This window comes from Aegilops tauschii, chromosome 6, assembly GCF_002575655.3.
Source record: "Aegilops tauschii subsp. strangulata cultivar AL8/78 chromosome 6, Aet v6.0, whole genome shotgun sequence".
NCBI lineage: Eukaryota > Viridiplantae > Streptophyta > Magnoliopsida > Poales > Poaceae > Aegilops > Aegilops tauschii.
In genome coordinates this window covers 51378857-51390812 of record NC_053040.3, presented here as the reverse complement: position 1 = coordinate 51390812, position 11956 = coordinate 51378857, and the positions used below count along the sequence as shown (strand labels likewise).

The 11956-nt window shown below is 46.1% G+C and overlaps 1 protein-coding gene across 1 annotated transcript; it reads left to right on the top strand.

The window, feature by feature from the left end:
• The first annotated feature begins 6928 nt into the window (after positions 1-6928).
• LOC109773817 (uncharacterized protein At4g14100) lies at positions 6929-8356 on the top strand. The gene is made up of 2 exons (XM_020332534.4): positions 6929-7526; positions 7952-8356. The coding sequence occupies exons 1-2, from the start codon at positions 7043-7045 to the stop codon at positions 8131-8133; spliced, it is 666 nt and encodes a 221-aa protein (XP_020188123.1). The 5' UTR covers positions 6929-7042; the 3' UTR covers positions 8134-8356.
• Positions 8357-11956: the final 3600 nt, after the last annotated feature.

Sequence of the window (11956 nt, the reverse complement as noted above, 5' to 3'; positions counted from 1 at the left end):
TGAAGCATGAGAGTTCATCTATTTCTTCAAAATAAAACCACCACCGTGCTCTAAAAGATATAAGTGAAGCACTAAAGCAAACGATAGACTACCCCGAAAGATATAAGTGAAGATCAATGAGTAGTTGAATAATTATGCAATTATGTGAAGATTCTCTAACATTTAAGACTTTCAGATCTTGGTATTTTATTCAATCAGCAAGCAAAGCTAAAGAAAATAAAATGACACTCCAAGCAAAACACTTATCATGTGGTGAATAAAAATATAGCTCCAAGTAAAGTTACCGATGAATGAAGACGAAAGAGGGGATGCCTTCCGGGGCATCCCCAAGCTTAGGCTCTTGGTTATCCTTGAATATTAACTTGGGGTGCCTTGGGCATCCCCAAGCTTAGGCTCTTGCCACTCCTTATTCCATAGTCCATCGAATCTTTACCCAAAACTTGAAAACTTCACAACACAAAACTTAACAGAAAATCTCGTGAGCTCCGTTAGCGAAAGAAAACAAAACACCACTTGAAGGTACTGTAATGAACTCATTCTTTATTTATATTGGTGTTAAACCTACTGTATTCTAACTCCTCTATGGTTTATAAACTATTTTACTAGCCATAGATTCATGAAAATAAGCAAACAACACACAAAAAACAGAATCTGTCAAAAACAGAACTGTCTGTAGTAATCTGTAACTAACGCAAACTTCTGGAACTCCAAAACTTCAGCCAAAATAGGAAAACCTAGGCAATTTGTTTATTGATCTGCTGCAATTGGAATCAGTATTTTATCACGTTCTGGTGATTTTAAACAATTGTTTTCGTGAACAGAAAGTTTCTGGAATTTTCAGCAAGATCAAATAACTATCATCCAAGAAGATCCTATAGGTCTTACTTGGCACAAACACTAATTAAAACACAAAACCATATCTAAACAGAAGCTAGATGGATTATTTATTCCTAAACAGAACCAAAAAGCAAAAAACTAAAATAAAATTGGGTTGCCTCCCAACAAGCGCTAACGTTTAACGCCCCTAACTAGGCATGATGATTTCAATGATGCTCACATAAAAGATAAGAATTGAAACATAAAGAGAGCATCATGAAGAACACGGCTAGCACATTTAAGTCTAATCCACTTCCTATGCATAGGGATTTTGTGAGCAAACAACTTATGGGAACAATAATCATCTAGCATAGGAAGGCAAAACAAGCATAACTTCAAGATTTTAAGCACATAGAGCGGAAACTTGATATTATTGCAATTCCTACAAGCATATATTCCCCCCTCATAATAATTTTCAGTAGCATCATGAATGAATTCAACAATATAACCAGCACCTAAAGCATTCTTTTCATGATCTACAAGTATAGAATTTTTACTACTCTCCACATAAGCAAAATTCTTCTCATTCAGAATAGTAGTGGGAGAAAACTCAACAAAACAACTATCATGTGATTGAAAATTAAGATCAAGATGACAAGTTTCATGGTTATCATTATTCTTTATAGCATACGTGTCATCACAATGATCATCATAGATAGGAGGCATGCTTTCATCATAATAAATTTGCTCATCAAAGCTTGGGGGACAAAAAATATCATCTTCATCAAACATAGCTTCCCCAAGATTGTGGCTTTGCATATCATTAGCATCATGGGTGTTCAAAGAATTCATACTGTGAAATCATGCTCATCATTTACATATTTTATGCCAAGCATTCTATGTAATTCTTCTTCTAGTGCTTGAGCACAATTTTCCTTTCCATCATTTTCACGAAAGATATTAAAAAGATGAAGCATATGAGGCACCCTTAATTCCATTTTTTGTAGTTTTATCTTATAAACTAAACTAGTGATAAAACAAGAAACTAAAAGATTCGATTGCAAGATCTAAAGATATACCTTCAAGCACTCACCTCCCCGGCAACGGCGCCAGAAACTGCTTAGTTGACGGGGTGTGAGTGCCGCTTACCTAGCCTCCCCGGCAATGACGCCAGAAACTGCTTGATGTCTACTACGCAACTTTCTTCTTGTAGACGTTGTTGGGCCTCCAAGTGCAGAGGTTTGTAGGACAGTAGCAAATTTCTCTCAAGTGGATGACCTAAGGTTTATCAATCCGTGGGAGGCGTAGGATGAAGATGGTCTCTCTCAAGCAACCCTGCAACCAAATAACAAAGAGTCTCTTGTGTCCCCAACACACCCAATACAATGGTAAATTGTATAGGTGCACTAGTTCGGCGAAGAGATGGTGATACAAGTGCAATATGCATAGTAGATATAGGTTTTTGTATGCTGAAAATATAAAAACAGCAAGGTAACAAGTAATAAAAGTGAGCGTAAACGGTATTGCAATGCTAGGGAACAAGGCCTAGGGTTCATACTTTCACTAGCGCAAGTTCTCTCAACAATAATAACATAATTGAATCATATAACTATCCCTCAACATGCAACAAAGAGTCACTCCAAAGTCACTAATAGCGGAGAACAAACGAAGAGATTATGGTAGGGTACGAAACCACCTCAAAGTTATTCTTTCCGATCAATCCATTGGGCTATTCCTATAAGTGTCACAAACAGCCCTAGAGTTCGTAGTAAAATAACACCTTAAGACACACATCAACCAAAACCCTAATGTCACCTAGATACTCCAATGTCACCTCAAGTATCCGTGGGAATGATTATACGATATGCATCACACAATCTCAGATTCATCTATTCAACCAACACATAGAACCTCAAAGAGTGCCCCAAAGTTTCTACCGGAGAATCAAGACGAAAACGTGTGCCAACCCCTATGCATAGGTTCATGGGCGGAACCCGCAAGTTGATCACCAAAACATACATCAAGTGGATCATGTGATATCCCATTGTCACCACAGATAAGCACGGCAAGACATACATCAAGTGTTCTCAAATCCTTAAAGACTCAATCCGATAAGATAACTTCAAAGGGAAAAACTCAATCCATTACAAGAGAGTAGAGGGGGAGAAACATCATAAGATCCAACTATAATAGCAAAGCTCGCGATACATCAAGATCGTATCGCCTTAAGAACACGAGAGAGAGAGAGAGAGAGAGATCAAACACATAGCTACTGGTACATACCCTCAGCCCCGAGGGTGAACTACTCCCTCCTCGTCATGGAGAGCGCCGGGATGATAAAGATGGCCACCGGTGAGGGACCCCCCCCTCCGGCAGGGTGCCGGAACAGGGTCCCGATTGGTTTTTGGTGGCTACAGAGGCTTGCTGCGGTAGAACTCCCGATCTATTCTGTTCCCCGATGGTTTTAGGGTATATTGGTATATATAGGAGGAAGAAATACATCAGGGGAGCCACGAGGGGTCCACGAGGGTGGAGGGCGCGCCCAGGGGGGTGGGCGCGCCCCTTGCCTCGTGCCTTCCTCGTTTCTTTCCTGACGTGCACTCCAAGTCTCCTGTATTGCTTTCTTTCCAAAAATAACTTTTCTGAAGGTTTCATTCCGTTTGGACTCCGTTTGATATTCCTTTTCCGTGAAACACTGAAACAAGGGAAAAACATCCAAGGTGGATAATATAATAGCATGGAACAATCAAAAATTATAGATACGTTGGAGACGTATCAGCCGACCACACGAAGAGTTGCAATGGCGAAACGACAAACTAATGATGCTGGAAACGGTCACCAAGGGAGGTGTAACTATCCGTGCCAATGCTACAACTAGCTGTAGCATGAGCATGGGATGCCACGAGTTGTGCCGGGCCATACGGGGACCAACAACACACGACGAGGTACAAGACGAGGTGATGTGTTGCGACTGGCACCAGAGCGTGCTACAACCGTCCCCTATCGGAGCTGCAACCGACAGCAATGCTCGATGGTGTTGCATGGTGACGAGCGACAAGCCCAGAAGGTGCTTCATGAGTAGTGGCGGGGGCAGCCTTGCTATAATGTTGGCGTGTTTGCAGGTGAGATGGTTACTGGACAACGTCGAGTGCGCGGGAGGGGGGGCAACCTCCCCCCTGGCATGTCAGATCTAATGGCTCGCTCGCGACCAGCCTGGGCTTCAGGATGGTAGACCGGTGCAGATCATCGGTAAAAAAGTATAACGAGTTAAAAGAAGATACTTTGTCACACGCATTTTGCTGCCAAGTGTGTGTGCTGAGTGAAAAAAGGTAATTTGCCACACACCTTTTGCTGTCAAAGTAGGAGTGTTTTCTTTTATGCTCATATGCTCAATGTGATTCCCATATCAGTTGGGTCGAATGTATTTTCTCTAAGTTACGGGGCTATCGATCGATTTCTATTGAAGAAACTAACACGATTACAAGAGTTCAACAAGAAACCAAAAGGAAATCCAAACGATAAGTGCCACACGTGTGACACGAAGCACTCCAGCTCTGACCTTTTTTACAACTAAAGTTGCCACCCGAAAAGAAAAACAAATAAAAACGGAAACTTGCCATCCGAAAAGAAAAACAAATAAAAAAAACTAAAACTTGCCATCCGAAAAGAATGTCGCCAATGCTTGACAACTAAATTGCCATCCTCGTGTCGCTAAACTTGACATAAAAAATGTTCAGAGTTGCCATATGTTCGTGTCACACCTGTGGCCCTTAGCAGGGTTTGAAAGAAAAGAAAGCAAGTGATAGCCTTAGTCAATAAAATCTACCGAGCATAATATCAAGAAGCAACCTGCACACCAGCAACAAAACTTACTGAAAGCATCTGAGCAGCAACCATGTCACCACCACTACCCTACTGAATTTCCGATCTATGTGGTGGCGCCAGCTGAATGAGCGCGAGGATGTACAAAAAAAGAATGACCGCGGGTAGACTTGGCGGCAAGTGATGAAAGTGAACAAGACAGGGAGTGGCTACGAGCAGGTCAATCGGTTTGTAAGTGAGATGACGCTGAGTGAGTCGCCCATGTACGAGCAGTATATAAGCTCAAGCTCTTCATGTATGTGATGTAACATCAAGTTTAAACTGAAACATATCGTCCCCAACCTTCTCTCTGTCCTTCCCCTTCTTCCCCAAGTTATAATCCTCTCCTCAGAAATCCAAAATACCTAGGTTCGCCGACGACAAGAATATTACCGTGGTATTCAGAGCTTCGTTCGTCCATTTCGTGTTTCGTAATCTTGAGATCTAACGGTAACATCAACTGGTTGGTTGTCGATTGCCTTGCACAGTTGATTATAAATCTAAGCTCGACATTCAGTTGGGTTCAGAGGAAGTGGTGATGACGACGTTCAAGCCAAGCGCGCCAAGGAGGTATCTCATGGAGTCCATGGGGTTATTCGAGGAGCGGGTCATGATGGAGTTTGAGGCACTGTGACTGCTTCAAGCAAAGGTGGATGGAATAAAAGCAGTCTAGGTATTGCTTGATGGCCTAGATGCCATGTTCGCGGAGCAAGTCGCATGACTGTCGGCAAGTTTAATCGAGGAGATACACCAAGAGAAGTTGCAGGTGACCCGCGTGCTGAGGCAATCCATCAGTGCGAAGGATGCAAATCTGGATAGACTGGAGGCAGAGAGGTGACCGGGATCCTCACCAGCAAGTGAACATCGAGATACGTCCCCATCTTCGTGTCTTCGATTATCTCTAATCCTAGCTCACTTTACTTGTGGTTTACTATGATCGCTTGACCTTGCACCCATCATATATTGTTGAACTCATTATATTGTGCTTGTTATCACCCTTTAACAATTGTTTAGGCTCACCTTTAATACTCTGCATTGGCTAAACATGCTAATAACCAAGTAATATTCGTAATTGTATCTATTCACCCCCTCTAGGTCCATCTCGATCCTTACAAACGTGTCGCCTCCACGCCTCACCTACCCACCCACATCTCGGTACCAAAAAGATAGGGAATTGACATCAGTGATGCATACCACTAGCCCCCCCAGCTAGAACAACTCCAAGATGATTTTCCCAACAGGGTACCACAACACGGGTGACATCATTGTATAATCCGAAGGTTTCTGGACCTGGGGTTTCCTTTGAAGCAATAGGGTTGCGAGAAGATAACCACATCAACAATGCCTTCATTAAGGTAACGATGCTTGGGGCGCCACTGTCAACAGCCGGATCGCGTCCAAGCTTTGCTTTCGCTGTCCGTCTCGCCTCCCAAGCTCGTAGGCCAGCTAGTCCGCTTGAACCACCACAAATGCTACCCTCCTTGTTGCAGATAGGGCCACACCAGGATCGTGTGCCGAGGACCCTGCGCCCGCTAGTTCTGGAACTCCGGATCAAGGGCAATGCGCAGTCTAGCGTGACCGCTAGTCAGGCCGCCACTAGGAGGGCCATCATGGCTACACCGTCGCCACGCCAAGCAACTAGAGTAAGGGTGTGTCACTAGAAGACGCCGCCTAGGCCTGTCAAGCCGCGAGCCTTGTGCCTGACAAATCTGGTATTCCAAATCGAGAGCGGAGCAGCGTCTTGGCGAGGTCGCCAGTCTGGCCGGAACTGGAAGGGTTGTCGATGACATGAGCGCCACCATGCCAAGAAACCTGAGAAGGGGTGCACCACTAGTTGGAATCAGGACCAGACACCACCGAGAGCAGCAGGGACGCCTGGATCGAACGTCACCGGGAGCAGCAGGGATGCCGTGACAGGACACAACAACCCACGCACCTCGGCGCATCTGGAAACCACAACTATCAGGGAGAACTCCGGCGTCGGGTACCGCCACTACAACAGCAAGAACCACCGGGGAAAAGGCGCCGCGCATAGTAAGAGCAATCCTTGGCCCTACCGTCCACAACATGAACTTAGCCCAATATCCTTCGACGCCGGCTAGGGAATCTGAATGAGACGAGGGGCTACTGGGTGTGGCAGCTAGGTTTTTCCGTGTCACTAGTGAGAGCGCCATGATATTTCATTCCACCTTATTGTGAGGCCAAACACAAGATGTATATTTCAATGGAATTGTGTTGCTGACAAGGGGCCCCACTCTATGGAGCTACCTTTCCTCACTTCCGTCACACATTGCCGTATTGCAACTTCGTCTGGTCGGTAGGCATAGGCCGACGGATAATCCCGGATAAGCCGCAAGCAACACCAATGGCGCCGCCGCTCCTCCTCCTCCTCCTGCTGCCGCTCCTCGCCGTGGCCGCCGAGGCCGTCCCTCCCAACCCGGCGGCAGCAGGCGGCAGTGCTCCCCCGGTCCCGACGCCGTGGCCGGAGCAGTTCCACGCGGTGATGTTCACCAACCTGACCGAGAGCGGCGGGCGCCTGCAGCTCATCGACCTCTACTACGACTGGCCCCGCGGCCGCAACCTGAACCTCATCCACAACCAGCTCTCCGGCGACCCCACCTACGACGTGGAGTGGACCAACGGCACCTCCTACATCTTCGACTCCGCCTCCTGCCGCACCATACGCTTCCCCGTCGGCGTCCTGCCCCCGGACTGGCTCCACGGCGCCGTCTACCTCGGCCGCGAGAGCACCGACGGCTTCGACTGCCACCTCTGGACCAAGGTCGATTTCGTCTGGTACTACGAGGACGTCCTCACCCACCGCCCCGTCCGCTGGAACTTCTTCAATGGTACGACCCCGCAGATCCATCCATCCATCATTGATGCGGCATTGCGATTTCGCAGCTGTTATTGCCTGTAAATTCTGTTATATACTGATCTATTGAATCTTGTGCAACCGTCAGTCCATATCTTCGCTCTGTTTCATGGGGAGAGAATGCGACCATGATACGTTTTGCTCCACGAAATTCAGTTCATATCTGAAGGGATTCAGTCTGAACTCCAAATCTACCTAATAATTCCCTAGTTTCTTGATGTGGCAGTACAGTGCACGCTTTGTTTACTTGGTTTCCACTGGATCAGGAACCCAAGAATCTGCTTGGTTCTCCATGGGAATCGACCGTCAAATTTCCATGTTCTGAACACATTTCTTCACCTCCTGTTGAGCAATTCAGTTTCAGTTCCTTGATGCTGTGCTACTCCTTTCCTTTCACAGGGATGCAGCAGCATGTGATGAGCTTCGAGGTGGGCGGGGTGCTAGAGGACTCCCACTGGCAGGCACCCTCGCACTGCTTCGCTGACGACGCCACCGCCGCCGCCGCCACCGGAACCGATGCGGCGAGCAGCCTCCTCAGGCTCGCACGGACGACCGCAGCGGCTGTAACATCTGCAGCTTAAAAAGTAGAGTTGGATTCCCACCGGTCGTTTTTCCATTTCATTATGAATCTATCTATTCGATAAATCACGAGTGGACATACATCCACGCGAGGATGATATCTACTCCCTCCGTCTGTGAATAAATGTACATGTAATAAATATACATCTAGCTTTTGTTTTAAGTCAAAGTTTTAAAACTTTGACCACCTTTCAAGGATAAAGTAAAAGTATTTATGGCACCAAATTAGTATCACTAGATTCGTCTTGAAATGTACTTCGATAATATATCAATTTTATGTCATATATGTTACCATTATTTTCTATAAAGTTGGTCAAAATTTTAAAACTTTGACTTAGAACAAAAACTAGATGTACATCTATTAGCGGACGGAGGGAGTAGGACATTAATAACTCAGAGATTCGTGCAGTTTGCATACCATAAATTATGTATAATTTCTTCCTGCAACTCACAAAGATGGTATTACGGGCGTATCTCAATGAACAATAATTGCACCGGACCCACTAAGCTGACAAGAAGAGTTAATCTCTCATTTATTTGGAGCAATGTCCAACGGCAACCTGCACCACCACTCTGCATTTTCTCTTCAACCCATCTCATCCCGTAGCTCCTCACTAATCCTCCTCCCATCCACTATCCAGCCAACAGCTCCCCCTCTCCCTCTTTTTCCTTGCATAGTTCTTACAGTCAGTTCATGTGCTCCACCTACATACCTTACTGTTCATCAGCTCCTCTATCCCAATAGATCAGCCCAAGGAGGTCACTCTTTTCCCACTAATGTGATGTCCAAACATGCGGCCGATGATGAGTGTGGTGGGGTTCAGAACAACAGGGCATCTCCATGGCCATGTGAGGGGAGAGAGAAAAGCCCATGGTTGTTAAGAATGTAAAATCGTTTTTCTCAGTTCATTGCCACCATGAGTGGACCTTGTACGTCCACCTCTCCTAAAAAATAGTGCTCCAAAATGTATCATCTTCAAATTCATCTCCTCTACACCCTCCTAGAGTAAACATGAATCCATTTTGGCTTTTTGCAAGCTCCATTATCTACCAGGTATGTTAGATATGAGAGTTTAACATGTAAGGAAGAGAGGGATAGGAAGGGGATGTGCGTGAGGTTGAGGATGGCACGTCCATGGTACAAAGTAGCATTATGGCCCGTATAACACCATGCATTAAGTGCATTGGTCCCATGTTTGCTGACTAAGCGGGGTTACACTCGTTTGTGTTGAGCAGCTGGCCAACGACAACATTTATCAGGGAGAGTATCTGCATAAGGTCACTTGTCCCACACGTTTTTTTTTCAGTGGTAACATTAGCTGCATCTAGCATATTGGATTGACCATGGGTGTTTAAGTAGCTACCACAAACATGTGTGTTTAAATTATAAATGCTACCCACACAAAAATTAACAATGAATGCTGGTTTTTGTTATTGCGTTAGGCTAACATGTGTTAGTGTTGAAGTAGCACTCCCGTGACCATGAGCATACATTTGGGCGCCCACAATTTTGACATACATAATTACTTGATTTTGCTGATATGAAACCTAGTCTAGCTAGACATGCATTAACAATGGTCGAGCTAAGCAAACAAAAATCAAATATAATCATAATGGACACTTTCTGTAACATTCATTAGATCCCCCTCCTGCATTGAGTGAACTATTAAGACGTTGCACCCCACCCCAGCTGCTCATTTAAATGGACACTTTCTGTAACATTCATTAGATCCCCCTCCTGCATTTATGTAGCAGTAGTAAAGACATTCATTTCGGCAAGAGAACAAACTGGTATTATGTACATACGTTGTATAGTCGCTCACCTATCTCTATGTATTGCCACAGTAATCAATTAATCACTATATTAAGTGCTAATCGCATAGCAGCGTCTGTCGGTAGGATAACATCCTCCCGTGGCATCATGTCCCAAAAATTCATGTCCTTATGCTACTCTTGTGTTGTGTAACAAATCAAGTGTGGAGCCGGTTTTCGTCAGCCTCCTGACAACAGCATGATGGTTTCATGTAACATTACCAAATTATTCCCTCCGTTCCTAAATATAAGTCGTCTTTTTAGAGATTCCAATGCAGAATGCGGACTACGGGGCTGTTTGGATGGCAGCCCTGTTGGGAACGTAGCAGAAATTGAAAATTTTCTACGCATCACCAAGATCAATCTATGGAGTAATCTAGCAACGAGGGGAAGGGGAGTGCATCTACATACCCTTGTAGATCGCGATGCGGAAGCGTTGCAAGAACGCGGATGAAGGAGTCGTACTCGTAGCGATTCAGATCGTGGTTGATTCCGATCTAAGCGCCGAACCACGGCGCCTCCGCGTTCAACACACGTGCAGCCCGGTGACGTCTCCCACGCCTTGATCCAGCAAGGAGAGAGGGAGAGGTTGGGAAAGACTCCGTCCAGCAGCAGCACGACGGCGTGGTGGTGATGGAGGAGCGTGGCAATCCTGCAGGGCTTCACCAAGCACCGCGGGAGAGGAGGAGGACATGGAAGAGGGGAAGGGCTGCGCCAGAACTTGGCCTTCTGCTGCCCTCCCACCCCCCACATATAGGGGCAAGGGAGAGGGGGGCCGGCCCCCTCAGATCCAATCTGAGGAGGGGGCGGCGGCCAGGGGGGTTGCCTTGCCCCCCAAGGCAAGGGGGGCGCCTCCCCTTAGGGTTCCCCCAAACCCTAAGGCTCATGGGCCATGGGGGGGAAGGCACCCAGCCCACTAAGGGGCTGGTCCCTCTCCACATACAGCCCATAGGGCCCTTCGGGGCTGGTGGCCCCTCCCGGTGGACCCCCGGAACCCTCCGGTGGTCCCGGTACATTACCGATGACGCCCGAAACTCTTCCGGTGGCCAAAACGGGACTTCCCATATATAAATATTTACCTCCGGACCATTCCGGAACTCCTCGTGACATCCGGGATCTCATCCGGGACTCCGAACAACATTCGGTAACCACGTATATCTATTCCCTATAACCCTAGCGTCATCGAACCTTAAGTGTGTAGACCCTACGGGTTCGGGAACCGTGCAGACATGACCGAGACGTTCTCCGGTCAATAACCAACAGCGGGATCTGGATACCCATGTTGGCTCCCACATGTTCCACGATGATCTCATCGGATGAACCACGATGTCGGGGATTCAATCAATCCCGTATTCAATTCCCTTTGTCTATCAGTATGTTACTTGCCCATGACTCGATAGTCGGTATCCCGATACCTTGTTCAATCTCGTTACCGGCAAGTCTCTTTACTCGTTCCGTAACACATCATCCCGTGATCAACTCCTTGGTCACATTGTGCACATTATGATGATGTCCTACCGAGTGGGCCCAGAGATACTTCTCAGTTTACACGGAGTGACAAATCCCAGTCTCGATTCGTGCCAACCCAACAGACACTTTCGGAGATACCTGTAGTGCACCTTTATAGCCACCCAGTTACGTTGTGACGTTTGGTACACCCAAAGCATTCCTACGGTATCCGAGAGTTGCACAATCTCATGGTCTAAGGAAATGATACTTGACATTAGAAAAGCTCTTAGCAAACGAACTACACGATCTTGTGTTAGGCTTAGGATTGGGTCTTGTCCATCACATCATTCTCCTAATGATGTGATCCCGTTATCAACGACATCCAATGTCCATGGTCAAGAAACCGTAACCATCTATTGATCAACGAGCTAGTCAACTAGAGGCTTGCTAGGGACATGGTGTTGTCTATGTATCCACACATGTATCTGAGTTTCCTATCAATACAATTCTAGCATGGATAATAAACGATTATCATGAACAAGGAAATATAATAATAACCAATTT

Coding starts and splice junctions, on each gene's coding strand:
- LOC109773817 (XM_020332534.4), top strand. CDS start 7,043: ATGGCGCCGCCGCTCCTCCTCCTCCTCCTGCTGCCGCTCCTCGCCGTG. Junction 7,527..7,951: donor CCGCTGGAACTTCTTCAATG/GTACGACCCCGC, acceptor TTCCTTTCACAG/GGATGCAGCAGCATGTGATG.